The 24,245-nt window shown below is 45.6% G+C and overlaps 2 protein-coding genes across 5 annotated transcripts; both read left to right on the plus strand.

Annotated features, from left to right (window-relative positions):
• The first annotated feature begins 338 nt into the window (after positions 1-338).
• Positions 339-2,407, plus strand: LOC147131899 (uncharacterized). Its single transcript, XM_086014103.1, has 4 exons — positions 339-690; positions 1,299-1,432; positions 1,863-2,003; positions 2,146-2,407. The coding sequence occupies exons 1-3, from the start codon at positions 351-353 to the stop codon at positions 1,983-1,985; spliced, it is 597 nt and encodes a 198-aa protein (XP_085870229.1). The 5' UTR covers positions 339-350; the 3' UTR covers positions 1,986-2,003; positions 2,146-2,407.
• A 1,101-nt stretch (positions 2,408-3,508) lies between these two features.
• Positions 3,509-23,262, plus strand: spire1a (spire-type actin nucleation factor 1a). Of its 4 annotated transcripts, XM_086014098.1 has the most exons (19): positions 3,509-4,088; positions 6,868-6,899; positions 11,576-11,836; positions 13,516-13,641; positions 13,916-13,990; positions 14,079-14,243; positions 14,955-15,041; positions 15,129-15,258; positions 18,054-18,101; positions 18,723-18,856; positions 18,921-18,999; positions 19,073-19,221; positions 19,356-19,376; positions 19,671-19,703; positions 20,484-20,621; positions 20,710-20,780; positions 20,867-20,894; positions 21,388-21,551; positions 21,724-23,262. In XM_086014098.1, exons 1-19 carry the CDS (start codon positions 3,704-3,706, stop codon positions 22,001-22,003), a joined length of 2,406 nt encoding a protein of 801 aa, XP_085870224.1. In that variant the 5' UTR covers positions 3,509-3,703; the 3' UTR covers positions 22,004-23,262. The 4 variants fall into 4 exon arrangements, with proteins under 4 accessions (XP_085870224.1, XP_085870227.1, XP_085870225.1 ...); XM_086014101.1 differs by lacking the exon at positions 19,671-19,703; XM_086014099.1 differs by lacking the exon at positions 19,356-19,376.
• The last annotated feature ends 983 nt before the right edge of the window (positions 23,263-24,245 follow it).

A 24,245-nucleotide genomic window follows, 5' to 3' on the forward strand; every position in this document is an offset into this window, starting at 1 on the left:
GCTCAGATTCAGGAAACAGCTCAGCCGTGATTGGTCGTCGTGAGCAGTTGTTGTGATGTCACTTTCAGTCGACGGAAGACAAAATGGCCGCCTCCTGAGATGGCTAAAAATGAGTGCATTTTGCTGCTTAACTTGTATGCACAAACGCAAAATTCATCAGAATGCCGTGTTTCAACTGGTGGGCCTGCTGGGAACATATTCTTGAAAAAAATATGTTTGGGTTGACTTGCTTTAAGCCCTTGCATCGCGACCACAATGACGTGCCGAGCACCCGGCCAATCAGAGACAGCGGGTTGACTCGGCCCCGCCCCGCCCCGCCCCGCTCCCCTCCTCCCCCTCTCCTCGCTCTGATGACGCACGGCGTGTGGTCAGGCGGGTCAGCCGACGCACTCCGAGGGACCACCATCACCATCACCATCACCGCCGCGACAGCACGAGTGAGCCCAACCCCGCCGCGAGCACGTCAGCGACGGCGTCGTGAGGCTCGAAGGCTCCGGCAGGATGAGCGCGAGGACGTGAGTGGGCCCGGCCCAGGCCGCCTTGGGGCGCACCTGTGGCGGATGATGGGCTGCGGGGGGAGCAGGGCGGACGCGATCATCGAGCCGAGGTACCACGAGAGCTGGACCAGGGACACCGAGTCGACGTGGCTCACCAACACCGACGTGGAGGCTCCTCTGCCGGTCGGCAACAGTAAGAGCGACGACCCCCCCCGCCCCCCCATCCTCCCCCCCCTCCGCACCGAGACAGTCCCCCCGTTTTGTTGTCTTGTTTTGAACGCTACTAACCTCATGTGGAATGCTGTGGTGTGCAACAGGCACATATAGGACCCTTTAACTGTGTTTGCTGCACCATTAGCCAATCAAATATTTCTTTGCAAGTGCGACAGAGAGTACAAAGCTGGCAAGCGGTGAGAAAGCAGGAGCATTACGTTTCCTCCATTTTTTTTTTTTTTTTTAGACTTTCAGCCAATACGGTTGACCAACTTTTAGACATTTTTTCAGTCTGTCAGATGCTTAAGGCACAGCACTTTTGCAACCAATGCGAGTCGTGATGTGTGCGGGTATATTTACTGTGTATTTTGAAAAAGAAATATTTTTTAGTCAATCAAATTGTTCTAAGTTGCTTGTCAAGAAGGTGTTTATGAGACAGGCAAGTGACACATAAGCAAGAAATATTTCAAACGGTTTGACTTTTTCAAGCAATTAATTAATGGCAGAAGCTTTGCAAGTCGAGCAAGTGGTGATGTGCGCGAGGCGGGCAAACGGTGAAAGGAACTTTTTCTCTGTTGATCCGGCAAGGTAAGGCGTTCGAGGCGGGTCTGCGTGAGAAGAGGATGGTGACCACGGGCACTCAGTGCGGCAAGCAGACGCTCACCAACAGCGCCAGCGCGGGCTGCAACCACCACAGGAGACCCAGACGCTCCTTCAGTGACGTAAGGCTTTCGGTTCCGCCGCATTCCATTCACACACACCTAAACCAAACGTGATTTTACTTTGCCAAGGGACATGTTTTGCTACGGCTCTGATTAGACTGTGCAGTTGTGACTTAATGAGGCATCCGGTAAAATAAAGCATGATAAAAGTAAAATAGCAATGAATGAGATATTATATAACGTATTTCTATTTGGTTTAGTTAAATTTTAATGCAATTATATATATATATATATATATAAATATATATATATATATATATATATATATATATATATATATATATATATATATATATATATATATATATATATATATATATATATATATATATAATGCAAAAAATGACGACTGAATTAACGGTTAAACTTTCCTTTTCAAAGCTAATCTCCGTGTGCATGTTCTGCACTCTCTTTTGCCTGAATTTCCCAGCAAGCCAGTCGCGACTCCAAGCGCAAGACCTCCAAGGAGACCGGCGCTTTGAGCAAGGACGTGCAGTCCATCGGCGTCGGCGGTGACGACGACGAGCCGGCCAAAGCGTGCGACGAGACGTGAACGCCACCCGGAGCTCCGCCGCCGAGACGACGTAGCCGGCTGAGCCCCGCCCGGGGCTCACTCGGGGTCAATGTTTCCGAGAGCGCTTCAACGCAGCGCCCCAAAGAGCGCGGGATGCTGCCATCTTTGTGCCCCCCCCCTGCCCCCTCCTCCCCCCTCCCCGCCCCCTCCTCCCCCCTCCCCACCTGCCCTCGCATGCCAAAGCAAAACTGGCGGTCAGGGAGCGAATCACTGCGTGCCGCACCGCTACGATCGGCTTCACTTCTCTGTGCACACGCGTTCCCCCTTTCAGAGTGCGTCAGGTGACTTGGCTTGTTTTTCACAAGAAACCGGAAGTGCTGTTTTGTAGAGAGTCTCTGCAAGATGTTGAAAAACACCCGCATGTGCCTACACTTCATCCAAACAAACCCTTGTGTTCACAACTCATGTTGCGTGTATGTGTTATTCACGCTTTTGTTGGTAATTTGAGTGCTGTGTCACTCCTGTGCAGAGACCCTAACGTGACATGGGAGGGGAAAAAAATGACAAATTCTTGTGCGCTGAATACTAATTTGTACACATACTGAAACTGATTTGTGCGCACAAAGTAACAAAAAATACTAATTTATGTGCACGGAATACTACAAAAATAGTCATTTGAATGCACGCAATACAAATTTCAAAACACTAGTTGTGCACGCACATATATATAAAAAAATAATTCAGACAGTCAAAATACTTAATTTGTGAGCACAAAATTATTTCTGCCCAGGAAATACAAAAAAAAAAACTAATTTGTACACATGAAAAACTAATTTGTGTGCACAAAATACTACAAGAAAAAGTACTAGTTCTTACGCACAAAATACTAGTTGGGTGCAAGGAAGTATTGTGTGTTTTCACAAATACTAAAAAAATACAACACATGTCACACATTTGTGCACATCAAATAATCTGTGCACACGAAATAGAAATTTGTGCGCACAAAAACGTTCACATTAATTTCGATGTCATGTCTGGGGCTGGCTAATCACGTGCATGTCCAAAAACGGAGGCACAAGCTAAGCTGTCTGTGCCAGCAAAACAAACCAGTTTGCGCAAATGTCATGTGCTGGGTGGCCACCAGAGAGCGCTGTTGATACTGGGATTTCTCTTACAAGCAAATCCAATTGATGCTTTTCATTGAAACAGGACATTTAATAAAACGTAAAAAGGTGAAAAACACATGACCTGTGTGATTAATGATGAATCTACTGTTAGAATTCATTATTAGTATTATTGCCAGTAGCAGTAGTAGTAGCGACATTTGTATTTCGAATTGCATTGGCAAACAAATTCTGGTTACATTTCAAAATAAAAGTGAGAGAATTTGACGAAAACAGTATTTAAAAAGATGATAAGTGAATGTGAATCGTATTCTTGTGGTGTTAAATCATACAGTTGAACGTAGAGCAAGTCTTTCATTAAAGTTTCCCCATCAGGATTTGAATTGTCTGTTTCCGGTTCCTGCAGAGTCTCACTTTAAAGGAGCGGCACTAGGACCGCGCGGAAGGCTGTCAGCTAGCTTGAATTGGTTTCCTGCAGTGGGTGCATCGTCGCTCATTCGCTCAGCAGCTAACAGCTGATTAGCAACATTAACGGCCGTCTGCGCGTCAAAACACCGCCGAAACACCCCGACTTCATTTGCTTACATTCTTCTCCTCGCCGTCGTGATGCCGGTGACATAACGCCAGCCGGGCATGTCCAAGCGACCGGGTACCGACGACGGGCCGCTGACTTCACCGAGCGTCACCCGCGACTTCGCCGCCGCCTTGAGCTCCTTCGCGGGCGGCGACGTCAACATGGACGCTGCGGGCAGCGAGGAGCCGGAGGTGGAGAAGATGGAGATGATGGACGTGTCCCTGGCCGAAATCCTCGCGCTCTACAGCCAGCCCATCAACGAGGAGCAAGCCTGGGCCGTGTGCTACCAGTGCTGCCGAACGCTGGCGGCGGGACGCCACCGGCGGAAGGGCTCCAAGAGCTCCGGCGGCGGCGGCGGGGAATCCCCGCGGAGGATCGAGGGACCCGGGGATGTGAGGATTGGCCGGGACGGCACCGTCACGCTGCGCTCTGAACGCACCGCAGGTAAGCAACACCTTCAAAAAACAAGCAAATCTTTCAATGGCGCGTGTTGACGTCACTGCGTATAATTCCAAAGTAGGTTCCGAATGCAGTATTTTTGTCGTTGTAGCAAAGAAAATGACACACAAAGCGACTCTATTATGACTTATAGGAGTGGGTGTTGTGTGTGCTCATGGAGGGTCAGTAAACAATGTATCACGTGATTGGGGGGGGGCACCTTTGACGGTCTGCAGCAAAGAGGCAGCTAGGCTAAAAATAGCCCAAATGCTAACGTGCATGCTCCTCAGGTACACTTGCACGCCATCACTTTTTTTTTTTTTTTTTTGTGTAAATGCACATTTATCACTACACTGCATAAGACCGAGCGGTTTTATGCTAGTTTCGAGAAATATGTCATGGTTACCCGTTTGCACATGCAAACGTGCTTTCACAGCACCTCGAGCCACGTTAAACATCACAGAAACACGTTTAGTACTGCGCAGTCTTCTGAAGTCATGTTTGCTACAGATCATCAACATTTGCCAGGCGAAAACACGTTTTGTTAAGAAAATCCCCCCCGAAGCCAGTTACATTCAGCAACATAAACTTTGATAAACGTGTCTATCATGAGCAGACCCACAAAAAAGTAAAAAAAAAAAGAAAAAAGAGGTGATGTCAGGAAAGACAGGAATGCTGCCAGTTTGGGTTGAAGCAGTCATTTCAGGGTAATTTTTGGAGATTCTTCAAAGACAAACCGGTCTATAAATTTAGCCTCCCAAGCTAGTCTCACTTGTACTTAAGTAGATGTGGCAAACCCTCGAAAAAGTCTCAAGAAGCCACGTTCAAAAAGACACAGGAAGTCTGCCACTTTGGTTTGACGCAGCCATTTTCGTCTCATTTCCATGGCTCCTTCAAACGCAAACTAGTCCCAGGACCAGTTTCCTTCAAAGACAAATTCCTCCTTTGGCCCAAAGGCCACAGGTGGCGTATGACCTTTTTTGATCTTTTTCATAAAAGCCAAACACCGCCCATGTGGTGATATAAGTACTGCATAGCCGGCCGACCGCTAACATTTGTTGGGGCTGGAATGTCACCCTGCCACCGTCAACATCTTGGCACTGCTGTGAAAACAGGAAAAAAAAACAACAACAGCCATCAGACGCATGCAGCACCCGTGAGAGCAATCTGCCCGTTTTTGCAGCCTGCGCTATGGTTGGCGGAGTGGGGGGGGGGGGACATTTCGGGACATTTTTGCCTTCTTGGGCCAGGGTGATGAGCCCGACGTGAGACCAATTAGGATGACTGAAAGCACGGGCGATTACGCAACTGGCTTACGGCCCCGCGCATGGGCGGAGAGGGCAGCCGGACCGCCCAACGCACAGTCGGGAAATATCCAAAAGTTTTCAGCAATTCCAAATATGTTGAACGAAGTATACAGTCGCCTTGCCAACTATGTGAAGCCCCTCTCACAAAATGTTGATAATAGCCAAAGATATCCACCCTGTCACTGTCCAGCGTCCACCCTGTCGGACATATTTACATGCTGTTTGCATGACGTTCAATGGAATATGTCAACTTGTTCTTATGGAATTTTGAATCAAAATGTTCCATACAACTCTGCCGCTTGCATTTCATGAAATGGCAGTTTGAGGCCCGAAAACGTTTACATTTGCGTTACTTCCTTGAGGGGAAAAGTTCTCGCTGAGGTGGACTCTGACAACGAAGCCGCTGCCGGCTCCCGGCCGGCAACACAGAGCTCCTTGTGTCCCCCCCCCTCCCTCAATCTCCCCCCCCCCGCCCCCGGCGACCGTTAATGGATGACTGTTTTATTTTCCGTCCCGGCTCAATTTGCAGCGGGCGACCTCAACTGTCGACGAGGTGGGCCGCACGGGAAAAAAAAATTCACATGATTGTAATCCAACGTGGGGATGCAGAAGGAAGCGAGGGTCAAAGTACTCGGTGGCTGCGAGGTGGCAAAGTGTGAAAGTCTGCAGCGCAACCGAGGCTGCAACTTTTTGTCCGCTTTCACTTGTCAGCCACAGAAAAAGTTTCATCAGGTTGTCGTCACTTGTTTTTTTTCCACTCATTTGTTGACATGAGGAAAAACACTCTAAAAAAAAAAAATACATTGTTTCGGCTTTTGCTATGAGAGGTTGGTATGTGTGTTTTATTTATTTATTTTTTAATGACTCAAGTGGGGCAAAATAATGCATTCCTGTTTTTTTTTAATTTTACACATTTAAAAACAATTACTTTTTATAATCAGATTAAAATCTTAATTAAAAAAATGTAATAAAAACGTTCAAAAGATTTGAATATTATTTTTGTATCGTTTGATAAATTGGACCAAAGTATATTTTAGAAATTATTTTACAAAAATACTGTCGGAAAATACTTTTTTTTAATCATTTTTTTTACTTTCACACAAAACAAATCCAACAAACTGTCAAGTTAATAACTGTAATAACATGGAAACGTATTTGAAAATATTTTTTAAATGTTAGAAATTGTTATATTTTGTAAATTGTTACAAAACCAGTTTTCATCCAAAAAAGAAAACATAATAAAACAAATATATATATATATACGCATTCGGTATTGCGGGGATTTTGATTTCAAGCTTCCATGTCACCCCGGTGGAATATTATTGCTGAATATTTATTGGATTTCTTCCCGCTGTTGCTGGGCGTCGTGCTTCTGATCTTCTTGTCCTCGAATGTTCCACACTCGATGTTCTCTGCTTGCACAATTGCGCATGAATAAGGCGAATAACAGCGGGCGTGTCTCTGTCCTGTTCTTGCAGATAAATACGGATCGGCGCCATCGTCACTGGAGGTGAGTGTCACGCACTCTGGCGTGCAACGCGCACGCACCCCACACAGTGTTAGCTCGGCGTCGCGGGAGTAGCACAAACGTCGCGGCGAAACGTCTCCAGAAAGCTGGACGGACACAACAAGTCAGCCATTTTGGAGCTGTCATTTCCGCCGATTAAAACGTTGTCAGTTCGTCGATTTGTTTTATCGCCTCACTCATGGCTCCAAGACCTTTGGAAAAGAGTTTGGGAAGATGACAGTCAGGAGACATGGAATAAATTAGCATTTTTTTTTTCTTATTAGCATGTTAATTTATTGATTGGTAGCGATCGATTTTGGGGCGGTGTAGATCTTGGTGCGCAACGACGTGATAGCGATATATTGTGTGATACAAACTCGAACGATATTTGGTCATCAAGCAAGACCTCAAGTACCCCCTCGTTTAAACGGTTAGCTTTTTCTTTGGCTTTTTTTTTTTGCCGCCACCATCCTACAGTTTTTTCCCAATACTACTGTTATCATTTGCCTTTTAGCATAATTGCTTAAATGCAAGACACACAAAAAAGACATCTGTATTTATTTACCTTTTTTTTTTTTATTGATATTGTGACAGCCAAATCAAAAAAAGATTCAGCTAGCCGAATTGTAGCTTGTGCACTAACTAAGCCAACGATGACAATGAGCGGCTGACAGTTTACGCGTAACCTTATTTACAATTTGGCAGTAATCGGATCAGATAAGAACACCGGATGTAATCTTCATCAAAATGAGCTCATATCACGACCGCTTTAATCGTCCGCATTCATTTTGGTCATTCATGCTCACTTGTTGAGCAAAATGCGACCCCACAGTCTCCACTGCGCCGCAGCGGCCCGTTTCCTTGCTGCCCCGAGTCTCCTCTCAGATAATTTTGATGCAAATTTCTTTTGACCACTGCATGAGAGCGTGCGGATGCGGCGCCCGGTTGTCGTGCTGAATTTTGACCCGCTTCCTCCACCTCGTCAAACTTAATCAGTGAAGGCAAACCGGAGAACGATTCCTTCAAAGTTCAAGACTTATCACAATCTTAACCCAGTTTGTCGAGTTTAAGATTAAAGCGAGATTAGGCGCTGATATCCCGTCACTTGGCCGCCTGGCGTTGGGAGCGACCGCTTCACGCAACCAGGCCTCGGATTTGTGAAACGGAGCCCCGGATTTGTGTAACGGAGCCGCGGCGAGATTGGCTGGCGACCGACTTGAGCGCGTTTGTCGGACAATGGCAAGCTTGTCCGGGTGCCGCGACGCACCGCCGACCTCGTTGTGCCGCTTCTTTTTCATCCCCGTCGATCCTCTGACTCGTGTTGCAACTTTGAGCTCGGATTACGTAAATGCCATCTTGCCTTTCTGCAGACGCGGCGGCGCGGGCAAAAAGCCGCAGACGAACGAACACTTCCAGTGGGTCCGAACCATTTACGGCGTTAAAACAGGGTCTTTGGTCTGAGCTCGTTTGCTGCCGTGGATGTTTCCTTTCTCAAAATCGTCATTTACGCTGACGTCAGCCAATGACGTTTGACTCGATTTCCGTCTTGCGCCCTCTGAAAAAAAAAAAAACCTCAAAATCCAAATGTTACATGGCGCGTACTTATCTTCATCAAATGTTTATGTCTCATTCATATGTGAGCGGAGTGACACCGCATATCACCTATTAACCCGCCAAAAGGTTTTCATATTTAGTTTGAAATAATCTTTGTTTTCAAGGGCCAATTCGCAACTCATTTGGCGCCACCGCCGATTTATGAATATAGTTGTCAAGTTAGTTTTTCAACGGATGAGGATCCGGCCCTTTGCACTTTGTCGCATAAGGAATGTTCCCTTCCAAAAAATCTGAATACACGATTGTATCTTTCTCAATTTTGGATGACTTTTAATCCCAGAAACGAAATGACTTGGTGGGAATTTTTCACTTTTGGTCCTACCACCAAGGGCTGGCTAGCTAACCAAGAACAACCAAATATCAGTAGCATGCCGTTAGCCTCTCATTTTTTTTTTTCCTTGTGGCCACTTTATGCTGAATTTGACCTTTGACCTTGCGAATGCCTATATTTTTGAATCGACCAATAGAAAGTATTAAACATGATATTGTCGACAAAACATCCAGATAACCGTTTGGAGATTTACTGCGCGATTCGCACCTCTGAATAACAACACTTGTCATATTGGCAACAAGGAAGTAAGTGACATCAGCAGGAACACTTCAGCAATCGTCCTCTTGGATAAAATGTGCCCCACGTCCTGCGCTCCCGCAATGAGAAACCTCTGGATTTCTCCCCGCTTGCTTACGTAAGCGTCTGCGTTCGCTTCGCCGGGCCGAGCGCCGCAGCGCTGCGACGCTGACGGCGGCTTTTTTTTTTTTGCTGACCAGCCCCAAAGCGACAAGAGTTGTTGTCCCGCCGCCGCCGCGCACTTGCAATTGTTGACGTCGAACGGCGGGCGGGTGCTCTTGTGGGGGCTGCGGCCGCCGTCCGATTCCCTCCCTGACGCGCTGGCGCGTGTCGACGGGGCCGCCGAACGCACAAGCGGGCTCATTCTTCCCCCTCCCCCGCCCGCCCGCCCGCCCGCCGCCGCCGCCGTTGCCGCTTGACTCACCGCCGCTCCCTCAGCGCGTCGGCGCGGCTGCCCGGCCACTACAACTTGGGCCTTGACGATTTCTGAAGAGTCGGTCGGTCGGTCGTTGACAGGCCACCTTCCGCTGGCTGGTGATGCGGAAAACAATTGAAAGGACATGACTGATTTGTTCTCCTCCCTCCCCAAAGAAGAAAAATAGGAGCTTTTCCATGAGAAAAATGTGACAATCCTTTTTGTTTTTCTTATCGAGGAACAAATTGAAGTGTTAATGATGTCTGTGCTTGAAATTAGTTGTTCGATTAAGAACATGTTTTCATGATGTGGATTTTTCTAAGATCCCACTGTTTCCCTTTTGTAAAAATGTTTTTAAAAAGGACAACGTGTGTATTTTAAAGGGAAAGCGCGGATATTGCAAGATAAGACCGTACAACCCCAAATGACGCTTTCTTCCCTGGTCGTGTGTGTGTGTGTGTGTGTGTGTAAGCGTATTCGCCTTCCCTGGGTGGAGCCTGCTGGCTAATTATCCGATTACCACAGCAGAACCAGTCCGGCTCCAGTTACCAACAGTGGAGTTATTTACTGCGAGAGAGACTGGGAAGACCAACTTGTATTCATTTGTTGTTTTTGTTGGGTTTTTTTTCCCCCCGCCCTAAATGAGGCCAGTGTCTCAGTGGATCGTGAGGTTTTGGAAGCCGATCCAAAAGATAATGTGGAACCAGTTTTTAGGTTTCCTGAGACTTGAGAAAAACTCGTCCTTGTACGTGACTCTTCATTCTATGTTGTAATACTCCTTGTGTCTAGTCTGTAGTCCTATGGATTATACAATTATATAATATGACACTGAGCAATAGGGTATTTACCCCCCCCCCCCCCCCCGCCCCCCTCCCCCTCCCGCCTCTAAAACAGGATTATCAGCTCCACACAGAGACAATTCATGAAGCATGTCGGGTTAAAGGCTTGAAGCCCGTGAAAGGGTTTGATGCCACCGTGGTCCTCAAGGACTAGATCCCGGCCACCTTTTATTTGTGCTGTGGCGCTCCCCAAAGACGAGGCCCGAGCCCCCTCTTATTTATGCTGTGGTGTTCCTCAAGGTAACACCGTTTGCCCGTTAGAATTTGTTCTGCGGTGTACCCAGCAAACCAGACTTGAGTCCGCCGTTATTTAAGACCCTGCTCCACCGTCATGGAGGTCGTGGCATTCCTCAAAGATCATGACTTAGTCCACCGTTATTACCGGAAGACAGTTTTCTGTTGAGACATACAGTCAGGAAAGAAAATGTGCAAAAGGCAGAATTTTTTTATTTTTATAATGTTTTTTTTTTTGGGGGGAACGCCCACGTTCACGTGGACTCTGGAGTAGCGAGTTAGAAATCCGGCATTGCGCTGGGAAGGGGAAAATTGTGAGCGTGTCACTTTGACAGTATGTCAACAATGCAGTGCCTGATTGAGCGAAGCAAGTCAACGCCCTGTGACTTGCGCTCCTTGGCCAGGTCCTGCTACTTGGCACGTCCAACCTAAACATTGGACTTGCACGTGCCTTAACGCCACCTAGTGCCTGATTTCTGTTTCTTATCGTACCTCCTGGTGAAATGTCACCTGTCTAATAAGAACAATGGAAATGTGAGACGGAGCCGGTTCTGCGCACTTTCTCCGCACGGCTGCCACCCAAGTGTTCCTTTCCTCGGAAAGGTTCCAGAATGAGTCTCGAGTCCTCCTTCGTTATTGGCTTGCAGATGGGAGCCATTTAGAAAGTTTTGCAAATTTAAAGAGACGCTTAGGAATGAAGGGCACAGCTTTTTATTGGAAGCCATGTGAAATGACGCCCGATAATCCTGGCACTTGATATTTGCTTCCCCCCCCCCAAAGGGTCAGACTTTGGTACATTTTTTAAAAACATTTTTGGACTTTAACGTTCCAAAAGGACTACAACATGACACTCTATAGTCTGTTGCAATGTTCTTGGCGACAAAACAAATGGCCCAGGATCACTTTTGCTGTGGCGTCCCACAAGGATTCCATCTTAGCCCGCTGCACTTCCCGCCGTCCCAATTGCGTTGAGCATCATCAGCATTGTGGTATCCTTGCGGCGCCTCAGGTGATCGATTCGCTGGGCGTGATGATCTACAAGGCCCTGGACTATGGCCTGAAGGAGAACGAGGAGCGCGAGCTGAGCCCGCCGCTGGAGCGCCTCATCGACATGATGACCAACGCGCAGGAGGCGGAGAGCGACGACGCCTGCCCCGACGAGGGCTACGAGGCCACCGAGGAGGAAGAGGAGGAGGAGGAGGAGCAGCTGGCTGTCTCGACTTCAGGTGGCACCGTCAGCCGAATACGAAGCTACCGCGACATGCTCTCGGTAGGACTGTAATACGCTCACCTCGAGTACACTATTATTAATGCTACTAGGACCACCGTTTGAACCGCTATCGTTCATGTTGTTTGTTATTTACAATTTCCCTTCAGGACAAAATGCTTGATTCTTCCACAAGGATGAAACCATAGGCCGCTGTTTATGATGTGGTGTACCCCAAGGATCAATCCTTAGCCCACTACTATTTATGCCGCGGTGTTCCTCGGGGAGCTTATCTTTACATTCAGTCATAAGTACAATCGATAACTAACTAAACTCGGTTCAAGGAGCTTTTCTCCTTGGGCTACATGAGAATTACCTTGCCGCGAATGCCCCCTCAGCAGTTCCCACACCCCCGCCCTCCCTCATTCCTCCGTGCGGCAGGTTCCGCTGATGGGGCCCGTCACGCTGTACATTCCTGCCGCTCGCAGCCCCGTAAACAAACTTGGTATTTCCAGCATAATAAGCCGAGGCAATATTCGCCGGCTTACTTCCTCATAGTGGACACTGTGTACTAGTGACACACGCACACATTGGATGAGTGTGCGCTACATTGCATTGACATGACTTGTTTCACAGGCTGACGTCCTTTCTGCAATAACCCTGCACCGTCATCGCTTGTGTAACACCTAGCTTTTTGTTTGGCTTTTTAGCGTGGAACAAGTGTTCAACAAAAGCGCACACAAGTTTGATGAGAAGCGTTTAGTTTTCTTCTCCGGTGGTTGCCTTTGGCAGGCCAGGCCGCCGTAGGATTTTGCTCCGGCGGTTCCACTGTACACTACATGCAAAAAAGATGCTAGGAAGGAACGGAAACGGAAAACATTTCCTTATATCAAGCTTTTTTTTTTTTTTTGTGTGTGTGTACAGTAACAACAGTTTAGTTTCGTGCATCTCAGCTGTGATTTGAAGTGCGATTATCCTTGTTGACTATTGTTGCAGTGATCGCACAATGTCAGAAAAGGGCGAAGCTTGTTGGCAAATGCCAACATGACTGGACTGTCAGGTTTTTTTCTTGTTTTTTTTCTCTGAGGGTTCACGTGACTTCTGTGGCACAGGCTAAAGTTTTGAGACAAAGACAATGCATGATAATAGACGGTCGCTAAATGCTAATGTTAGCATAGCATTCAACTTTGAGCGTAGATAATGGATAGATGAATGTGTGTGACAGGATTGCAAAAGGATTGCTTTTTTTCATCTTTGTAGTATGGTTCAAGTGCTATAAAAATAACTTGTACATAAACTAGCAAAATGCTAACCTTAGCTTTAAATTTGCGCCCTCATTTATTCGTTTTAATACATTTAGCAAATTATGTATTTATTAATATTTTGTATAATGTAATTATTTAATTTGATTTTTAAAAAATCAAAATTTATTATAATGAGCATTGTTTTACAAGAAAAAAAACACAATTTGTGGCAAGAATTTGACTAAGCTAGCAGCTCGTGTATGCTACATTTGGTCGCAGATTTATTCATTGAAAAAAAAACAAAAAAAAAACATTCTTGATTGGAATTACTGTATGAATTACTTTTTGTTATGAATTTGATTTAATTTACCGAAAGAAAGTGTTTTTGACGAAATAAGCAGCCATTGTCTGCTCTGTTTCTTGTTCATTCCGTTACATGTAAGTCCTAATCTCCCATGTGAATTGTTTTTGGGACCCCCTTCTCCCTCCCCCATCCAGCTGTGCTCCTCCCACCTCCCGAGCCCCTCGGACGCCCCGGACCACTACCAGGCCGTGTGCCGCGCCCTCTACGCCGAGTCCAGGGAACTGCACACCTTCCTGGAGAAGATCAAAAATGCAAAGGAGGTAAAAAGCCAAATGGACGCCTTATATCAAATATGCCGAATCGACCGAAGGGGTAGTAACCTTATGACAACTATTTAAGGAGCTTAGCCGAGGGGCCCCCGCCAAGTGATGCTAATAAGTAGCCACAGTATTGCACATACCAGCGAATTAGGATGTTACTCAACCAGGCCTCAGTCTGACTTGTTGTTTTTGTACAGTAGCCACACTGTGAGCAATTAGCATTTAAAAAAAAATGTTGGGTTTTTTTTCACTCTTTGATATTTCTCCACGGCAGAATCTACGCAAAATGGAAGGCGAGACCCTCCAACAACCCGTTCGAGACCTGGATGAGCTGCAAAATGCAGATTGGGTATGCAGAAAATGCACCACTTATGTGCGGTAATGACAACACGTCTTGATTTTTCTTTTTTTTTTTTTTCCCCCACGCCCGGCGACAGGCACGGTTCTGGGTCCAGGTGATGCGAGACCTGCGCCACGGGGTGAAGCTAAAGAAGGTGCAGGAGCGCCAGTACAACCCGCTGCCCATCGAGTACCAGCTGACGCCGTACGAGATGCTCATGGACGACATCCGCTCCAAGCGCTACAAGCTTCGCAAAGTCATGGTGAGCCATCGACGACCACTTTTGAGCCCACGTCCACCGCAGACTGTTTAGACTTTTGTCTAATTGGGCCTTTGTTGACAAGACGGCAGCATTTTGAAGCTTTAAAATGCAACTTTTTTTTTTTTTTAATCCATTTGAGTCTCATTTGGCTGAATTCCATTATTGGAGTTTAGACATGGGTTCCATTTTTTTTTTTTTTTTTGATTTTACAAATCCTCAAAATCATCATTGACTTTGGAATTTACCCAAAACAGACACTCAACATTTTCTCTATCGCCACCTATTGGCCCGGCATGTATATTATTTCATTAAGTCAATTTTTAAATGTACATGCCCCCCCTCAAAAAAGCTCTTGATTATTCCATTTATTTGGTTGTATTATAAGAATGTACCAGTCTACAGAATACTGCCTCCTGCAGGTGGGGGGAATTATTTCCATTGTGCAAAAAAAAAAACAGATTAGTTTTCTTTTTTTTAACAGTATACAGAAAAAGGAAACGTATAAACAGAAAAAAAGAATGTAAAACTAAAGTTTTATGACCAAACTAATAAATGGCATCACCTTTTTAGCTGCCATGTTGTTAGATGTTGCCCAAAGACATCATTTATCATCATTTATATTTATATATATATACATATTGTATTTCATATGACTTAATATAATTCAGTTTGGGTTTATTTGAACAAAGACTTAATTTTGCCTCACTGCAGGTGAATGGCGACATCCCCCCGAGGCTGAAGAAGAGCGCCCACGAGGTCATCCTTGAGTTCATCAGGTCGCGGCCTCCTCTAAATCCCGTGAGGCAACGCGCACCCGTCAGCGACCTTGCGATGGCCCGATGCGAGTCGATGCTAAGCCGTGCGCGCGTACGTCGTCTTTGCCAGGTGTCGGCCCGCAAGCTGAAGCCGACGCCGCCGCGACCGCAGAGCCTCCACGAACGCCTGCTGGAGGACATCAAGACGGAGAGGAAGCTCAGGCCCGTCTCGCCGGACTTGACCCGAAGGACCCGCCTGGGTGAGGGCGCACGCAACGAACGAACGAACGCGCGCGTGCGCATGCGCCGCCGTCCGTCTCCCCCTTTAAAACATTCGCTTAAACAATGCAGCTGTCATAATTAACAAGCCTTCTTGTCCTACTGTGTAAACAAGGATCCCATTGAGGGAATGCTCTTGTTTGCTCAAGGCCTGACTAAGCGCCCAACATGCAGTTTTTACACTTCTTCCTCAAATAGTGTCCGCCACTTTGAATAGACTCTTTGAACTGCTGCTTGAAAAATAAAAGGCTCAAATTTCCTTTTATTGTTCACTTGCGGTCATTAAAGAGGTAACTGCTCAATTCGTGTTGCTAAGCAACGCAGGAGCGTCTAGCAAGGGCTCAATTAGGCGCCTCCTCAGTTAGTCGAAAAAAATAAACACCACATTTTTTCCTTAAAAAAAAAAAAATGAGGAAGTTCAATTATGTTGTTATCGTTTACATGTGTTGCTCATCAAAACGACATTACCCACCGAGGCCTTCAGTTGAGTCCTCCTCAAATATTCTCAAAATAAATGCCTCTCTCAAATCCTCAATTATTCCCTTGAATAAAATAAACAACAGAAGCTAAGGGAAATTACGTTGCTATTGACATGCAGAACTTGTGTAAAACTGCAGCGCCTACAAAGGCCTTCAAAAAATTAAGCACCTCTCTGAAATGCTTTATTTTTATAGAAGAACAAAAACCGGTAGCGAGTGGCGTTGTCGTGTCTCATTTTTCCCCTCATAAAACGTGAGATTACGTTAATGTCATTTGCAAACAAAGCCAAGCCTGTTTGAACGTGAGTCGCTAACCAAAACTGCAGCACCTATGGAGGCCTTGAATGGATTCAAATGTTGCAAATGAAATGCCTCCCTCGAACAAAATAAGTCTCATTTTTCAATCCGGGAAAAAACGAAGAGGATTTACATAACGTTCACACAGACGCTAAACACTTAACTGCTGAGGTCATTTTGCTAACCAAAATGGCAACACCTCGAGAATCCTCAAATAAACACCTCCTTCAAACAGTAATTTTTTACATGGGGGGGGGGGAAACGAATCGTGTCAGACAAGTCTAACCCATGTTTCAAACTCCACTTCAACAAGACATAAATATTGTTTAGTATTATTTGGAAAGGAAAAAAAAAAAAAAAAAAGATTACGAAAAGCTTTGCCCCTAATCGATTTAATCGACACCTCCCCGCCAACCGTTGTTGAGTAAACAAACGATTTGTACTAATTAGATTGGAAGTAAAGTGCATGAGTGGCGCGAATGTGCAATAGTGTCCAGTGTTTGTTCTGCTCCGGGCTTTCTCCTCGTTGCATAATGCCGCTGCGTATGGAAGAGATTATGAAAAGCAACGTGCATTGACTTGGCCTTCTTTTTCTCCAACCTGCAAACAAACGTGTCAGTCGCTCGTCCTCTTATCACGTCTTACAGCTTTGACGCGTCAGGTAAAAAAGCTTCCCACACAATCACCTGTCGCACCTTTTTTCTTCTGCTGTTCTTAAGCCCAGCTTTGTGTTGTTTTTTTTTTTTTTTTTCCTTTTGTAGATTTTTTTTTTTGTTTTTTTGATCGCAAGCACACCCACTGTGTACGTCTGCTCTGTGTTGTCCAAGTATGTGTGTGTGAGACGCACCCCGTCACATGTCGTTTTATGGCTCGACTCACAATTAACCGTCTGCCTCACGAGATCTCTTGAAATGTCTTCTTTACTTTGGTGGGGCTATTAAGACAGAAGCCACTTTCAGAACAGAAAATCGGGGAGACGTGTCATCATGACTCCACCCTACAAAATAAGTTTCAAGAAGCCATGTCTGAAAAGGCCCACAAAGTCTGCTGATTTTTGATTTGGTAGCAACCCTCAATTAGTAAGACATTCAGCCACTGAAGGCAGTTTGACTTGAAATTTGGAAGGAATGTCCATCATGAGTAGACCCACCCAAAAAAAAAAAGAAAAAAAAAAAGATTCAAGAAGCCATGCCCAAGAAAGCACAGGAAATCGGCCATTTTGCCCGTTTCAAGATCTTCCTTGTGAAAGAATTTGCCAATTGCTACCAAATTAAATCCATGAAGCTAAGGAGTTTATTTGGTTTATGTATTTGTGTGATGACTGAAAAACAAAATTGGCCCTAGAGTTTTTGAAAAGGCGGGTCTCGACACCAATTAAATTTAGCAGGCATGTGGCGCATAAGTAGACTCATAAAAAGGTCTCAAGCAGCCATGGCCACAAATACTCAGCAAGTCTACCATTTTGGGGGGAATTGGGCATTTTTGCGTCTTTTGGCCATTTCCCACTCCTCCAGATTTTGTCCCAATTTTCAGACGACATTTGACGGCCGCGCTAAATTGCTACGAACTTTTGTCATGGCGGCTACATTTGATGAGTCATCGCGGAAGGCAACGCTAACGCGGCTCGACCGAACATCCCTCAAGACCTGCCACGGGTTTTATCGGTCACAACATCTCACAACAAAGCAATTACGCAGTCAGCCTTTGCCTGTCTGCGCCAGCCGTCGCCCTAATCCACACCCGCGGAGCAAAATGTCCCGTTACGTAAGCCGTGCGGCCGAGATAAATGCGTGACAGGCCAAGGCTTCACGGCGCCGACCTCAATCCCGACGAGCAAACGCCAATAAGCTATGGTTCCCCCGCTTGCGTCCCCTTTTGTGTGTGTGTGTGCGCGCACCTCCCTTTAGGCACTCCCCGATGCTTGCCGACTGTCCCCAAAGCAGCCATGTGTTAGCGGTGAGCCATTTTGCGTTCCTAATGATTGTGCTTTCAATTCACAGGGGCCGGGAAAAGCATCAGCACGCCCCACGATCTGTGCCATACCTCAGGTGCGCAACACCTCATGCTCGATGAGCCGCTCAGGAGGTCAACGCCATTCTGCCTCTGTAGAAGACAAAAATGCGGACCGATGTGACAAAATCAGATCACATTTTTGCATAGTTGGCTGAAATGAGCTAGCGACAAAGTCGTCTCGGCATTTTGTCTCTTTTTTTTTTTTATTTTCCTTATGTGCTGCCACTACTTGAGGAGGTGACACAAGACTGGTGAAGCCTATCAGGTCCTCTAACACTTTGCTGTAGTTTTCACTATTTGATATTTATATGTCATGTCATGTTCTTGACATGACGGATTTTACCAAGCGATGGCCGAGCGCGGCCCCTCGTCTCCTTTTTGCAAAGCGCCAACTCAACATATTATTTAGCATTTCTGCAGCAGAAAATAATCACTTTTTTTTTTTCCCCCTTCAAAAGACAACCAAAACGCAATGTCCGTTGAGCCTTTTTGTGCCATTTTGCTAACCAAAACAGCAGCGCGCGTGGCCTCCCCACAAAGTTGTTGGTTTCCTTTGTTCCGACACGGCGTCTCTGTTGCTAACCAAATGCTAACATTAGCATCGGACCACGAAGGCCTTAAAAATGACACGGAGCGTTTTCCCGTTTGCCTCTCAGACACTCCCGACGCTCCCCGCAAGCTAGCCGTCAGCACGCAGTCGCTCGTGCGCGGCTCGGCCAACCAGCTGAGCCAAAGGAAGAGAATCTTGCGGGCGCCCACGCTGGCCGAACTGGAGACCTCCGACTCGGACGTAGGCCGCCGCCGCCCGATTGCATTTTCCAGTACACGTTTGAATTGAGCCACTTTATCGACAGGAGGAGACGTCGCGGAGCAGCTCCAGCGCCACCGCGTCCTTGATGGACATCTCGCCGGATTCGAGCAAAGCCAAGAAAAGTAAGCGGCGCTTGATGTCAGGAGAGCGGGCGACAAGCGATGGCGCCAAAGCAAATTCGCTTCCTGTTTGCAGCTCCTCCGGCGTTCCTGCCCGTGTCCGCCACGCCGCTGCCGGACAAGCGGCAGCCGTCGGCTTCCCTGCGCCGCCACTCCATCGAAAAGGAGGCGCCTGCCAACTCCGCCCCCTCGGTCGCCCCATCCAGACAGAGCTCCAAGTCTCTGGTACGTAGGCGGCTGCCGACAAAACGGCAGCGCGCGCAAACGTTCCCCGGGAGCGTCCAGATAAATGCCGCGCACAAGGTTGGTGTTTCTGACCAATCGCATTGACTGGCCCTCTTCCTGTTTTCACGCGGCAGCTGACGGACAGCGGCGGCAAGGTAACGCCCACCCGACCGCCCCCTGCCGTCTTTACACATCCGCAATTTCGCCACGCTAATGCGCCGCCGCGCCTTTCAGATTACGACGCATAAAAGTGGTCTTAAAAAGCATGAGACGTTTATGGGAAGGAGCAGGAAGAGCCACGCGCTCTATTAGCTGTACTCGGGCTGTAATTATGTCGCAATGCGAGCGCTATTATTACGTTAAAGTGTCCTCGATGTAACTCAGAAGGGCCGGTCCCGTGTTTGTTTGTGAGTGTTGCTGATGTTGTTGTCCCTCCTTGTGCGGTTCAGGTCCAAGATGCAACTAGTGCTACTGAGGGCACGGTATGACCTAAAAAAAAAAAAATGTCTGAGCACTTTTTTGTGTCATCACCACTTGTTTTCATGGGACATTTGTGGCTTGCTGAAAAAAGCAAAAAGCTCAAACATGCCGAATGACGACGAGCCAAAACATGCTACAAATGTCTCACGTCTTCCACTGCGAGTGCGCCGGCGTAAAAGACGACTCTGGGAGGTGACGGAAGCAAGCAGGCTTTTTCTTTTCGAGTTCACAGATGTACCGGAAGCAAACACGAAGCCAATTGCTAAATTTAGGGCGCGTTTGCTAGTTGGTTCATGCTAGCTAGCTAGCACAGCTACTTAAGACTTTAATAAGCGTAATAAAAGGCTTGAAATAATCCACACAAAAACTCACATTATGCAATTTAAAGTCCAGGATGTTTCTCAGTTATTGACGGAAATCAACTTAATCCGCATCCACTTTGTCATGAGCATGAGTCCCATCCCGGCAATTAATCGATCTGTTGTCTTGACTTTTTGTTTTGATTTGTTCCCAGACCACGATCATGACTTGACGCATTACAAATGTTTTTTTTTTATTAAATTTTTTTCCCTAATTCTTTACAATACTTGTTTGAATTTGCCTTTGAGAAGAACAAAACAGTCGATTAATTGAGGGGCGCCGTCTTGGGATTGTCCCACTGTCCTTGAACGTGTCGGCCGCTTGGGGGTTGGTGGAGGCTTTCTCCGCTGTGCTTGCTTGACAACTTTGTGGCTCTCGAGTGATGTGTGAACCCCCCCCCCCCCCCCCCAAACCTACCCCAGGAGGAGTTCTGTTTCCCGGTGGAGTGTCTGGCGCTGACGGTGGAGGAGGTGATGCACATCCGCCAGGTGCTGGTCAAAGCCGAGCTGGAGAAGTTCCAGCAGTACAAGGACATCTACAACGCGCTCAAGAAAGGAAAAGTGCGACCCCAACATCGCGTTTTGCTTTTCTTCACACGCTGTCATGTATTAATGCACATTTTTTTTTTTTTTTTTTTTTTTTTTTTAGCTCTGCTTCTCGTGTCGCGTGAAGAGGTTCTCCTTCTTCACGTGGTCGTACACCTGCCAGTTCTGCAAGAGGTGAAGAGAACTTTGTGTTTTTCTGTATTATGATTAAACTGCTGTGCAGTATGAAAAGTCACCACTTGATTTTGGCTTGTTTTCAGGCCCGTGTGCTCACAGTGCTCCACAAAGGTAACAGTTTTTTTTTTTGTTTGTTTTTTTTAAATAATGGTCGGAGGCGAGGTTACAAAATATGGCTTTATTTTGCCATGATTGACATTATTTTTCTCAAATTAAAAAAATTCTGAGGATTTTTTGGGGGTCATGGGAATATTTTGATGTATTTTCTGAGAAAAAATATGGGTTGGCTGAATAGATTAATCGACAAACTCAAATAATTTGATGACAAAAAAAAAAAAAAAGGATGGAGCAAAATCTCTGCCCTGAAGCTTCGCAAGGATCGTTTTGCCATGCGAACTAATGTTACTGAATTCGCTGACACCCACGTCACTCACCAGGCCTATCTGCTCCTCACATGCACATAATGGTGCTTTGAAAATGCAAAAACAATTGATCAGATGAATCGATTTGATCATCGGTACAACACTTGATTCTAATAATGTACAATTTCAACAAAAAAAAAAGAAAAATGGAGTTAACGTGCTTGTGTCAACCTTTGCCTTAGATGCGTCTTCCTTCTAAGCCCTACTCCACATTGCCCATCTACACTTTGGGCCCCGGCGCGACGGCTAAAGACGAAGCGGGCGCATCTTCGACCTTGTCCGAGACGGCCAAGTCGTCGTTCGGGTCGGCGCAGAACCGCCGCAGCCTGCGCAGGAGTGTCTACAAGTCAGTTTCTACACTTCAGATCTATCGATCCAACTGACTTGCACTTGTGGAATTTATTTGCTGACATATTACAAAAGATTTTTTTTTTTCTTTTTTCCCCCCCCGCAATGATGTCTGGTTTAATTTTCATCTAGCATCTCTGTTAAGTCTTGACGTTGGACGTCTTCCACAGGTTCTCCAAGTCGGACAAGGACGGCGCCGGCGAGGACGCGACGCCTCCGGCGCGGGGCGACCTGGACCTCCCCAAGGAGCTGACGGAGGACTGGGCCGCCATGGAGGTGTGCGTGGACTGCAAGAAGTTCATCACGGAGATCATCTCGTCCAGCAAGCGCAGCCTGTGCGTGGCCAGCAAGCGGGCGCGCCTCCACCGCCAGAGTCGCTCCTTCTACCGCAGCTCGTCGGTGTCCGTCGACTTCCGGCCCTCGCCCGGCATCGCCATCCATGAGGCGTAGACCGGGGGGGGGGGGCGCAAAAGCACCTCGCCGAAGTCGGTTCCCTCGCTCGGGAAAACCCTTGGAGAATGTAAAACCCAAATGAAGGAATGAAAGACGGACAAAACTGGTTGTACATAGCGTTCGATCCCAGCGCGGCAAGTTTTCCACGTAGCACTCAGGACCAACGAGCGATTGTCGCCGCCCTCAGGTTGCCTCCCTCCACCGCCGTCGGCTTCTCTCTTGCCAAACCAGCGCGGTTCTTTTTCTTTTTCGTGAATCCTTTTAGACTAAATTTGAATTTGTTGACCACGCGTCATCATGAAAATGGTATAATAAGAAAATTCGAGAATATTGAAGCCAATATTGGGGGGGGGGGAAATCTTCCCAAGGTTGAAGCTCCCCACAGTGAAGTTTCCAATCACAACAACATTTGTTTTACTTCTCTGATGCTGGAAGTGCTTTCTAACCTTTTGATTTTTTTTTTTCCATAATCCAATAATGCCAAAAAATAATAATAATACTAATCAGACTGCACCAAATGATTTTGGAGGGTGGGCGTTTTCCTGATAATGCCAGCTATATATTTTAAGTACTTCTCATTTACAGATTTTCCCCAATTTATTTTTCTACTTCGCAAACTTTTTCCCAAATGTTTTTTTTTTTTTTCTTTCTTTGTTGTCAACGCTGCATTTTGAAAAGTGTGCCTGGTGCCAAACTGCTATTTGTTTTCTACTTGTACATAGTGTACATACATGTATTGAGTGCGCTGGACTCCTCAGTGGGCTCACTGGCCTCTTCTTCTGCTTCCGTCACTGCTCGGATTGTTGTACATGCTGTACAGCTCAAAATGCTCCAGATTGAATACAACTTTTATGAGGATCAAATGTTTACGTCAAATCTGTCTTTATGTGTTTAAAAGAAAAACTCATGCGTCTTATATTTAAGTATTTATGTTGGGCTTTTGTCTTAATTATTGATTTGTCTTTTTTTTTTTTTTTTTTTTTTTTCCCCTAGCCCAGGGTTCCTCCGTTCTTACAAAGCAAATTTGATTGTTGAAGACGTTTGAAAGTGTTAAATGACCTTTTCAGACTCAACTTAAAACAACAACAATAAAACAAAACAAGCCGGTCCTGTTCTAAATCACACTCATGTTCCCATCAAACCTGATTTAATTCTTAGGCTCCTGCCAGGAATGTGTGCATGCTTCTATTCTTTTCTTTTCTTTTTTTTTTTTTTTTTTAAATGGAAGAAACTACAATAAAAACTTTGATTTCTTATGTTTGACTCACAATATGTGTAATAGGCATAAACATACTCCATGTTTGTTTTTTTTTTCCCCTGGAACATACAACTTTATTCGAGTAATATTTTAACTTAATCTCAACCCAACATTATCCATACAGCACTTTGAAAAAAAAAAAACTCGCAGCTGAAACAAACTGTTCTTTGAACGTGCATAAAAAGCACACAAAAACACAATAGCATAAATATTTCTTTAAAAAAACGCTTTTATGAGAAAATACAATTCTTTTATTACAATTTTAAAGTATAAATTCTTTTACGCAACAATTTATGACTTAAATTTACAGAGTTCAACAAAAACTGGTCTATCAAGTACACAAGCAAGCGTCACTTGTTTTCAGGGCATTTTTATCAACATGATTTTAGTGACCTCTGGTGGCGAGAAAAGCTTATTGTAAAATTTCTGTGTTTTTTTTTTGTTCGTATTGGAAAAAATAAAACGGGACAAAAACATTTAAACTGAAGTGATTTTGTTTCAATTTCTGGTAACGTATTTAGATGTCCTTCTATTGGTCTATTCACTTAACATCATCCATCAATCGTCACTTGTTTTCAGAGCGTTTTTGTCAACGCATGCTTTTAATGACCCTTGGTGGCACAATAGGTTTATTGTAGGGTTCCAATTTTTTAAACTAATTTAAAAAAACAACACTGTAAGTGCGATAATTATTCGACAGTAATAGATTATTATTTGATGATTTTTTTATTAGCAATCATTTAGATGCATTTTTTTTATTTAGAATTGTCCAAATACTCGTAATTTCAGCTTCTCAACAATCAATAGTAGTGTCTGTCGTCGTCCATGAAACATCATTTTGATGAATAACATTAAAACATTTGCATTTAATTTGGAAAAACAATTATCAACATTTTGGCCTTTTTTCTGACGTGTGTCGGACCAACCCTGCAACCCAATCATTGATATATGTTTTTGCACTTTCTGTTCTGTCAATTTAAA

The sequence above is a fragment of the Filicampus tigris genome, chromosome 18, assembly GCF_054856515.1.
Source record: "Filicampus tigris isolate MCC_2025a chromosome 18, RoL_Ftig_1.0, whole genome shotgun sequence".
Taxonomy (NCBI): Eukaryota; Metazoa; Chordata; class Actinopteri; order Syngnathiformes; family Syngnathidae; genus Filicampus; species Filicampus tigris.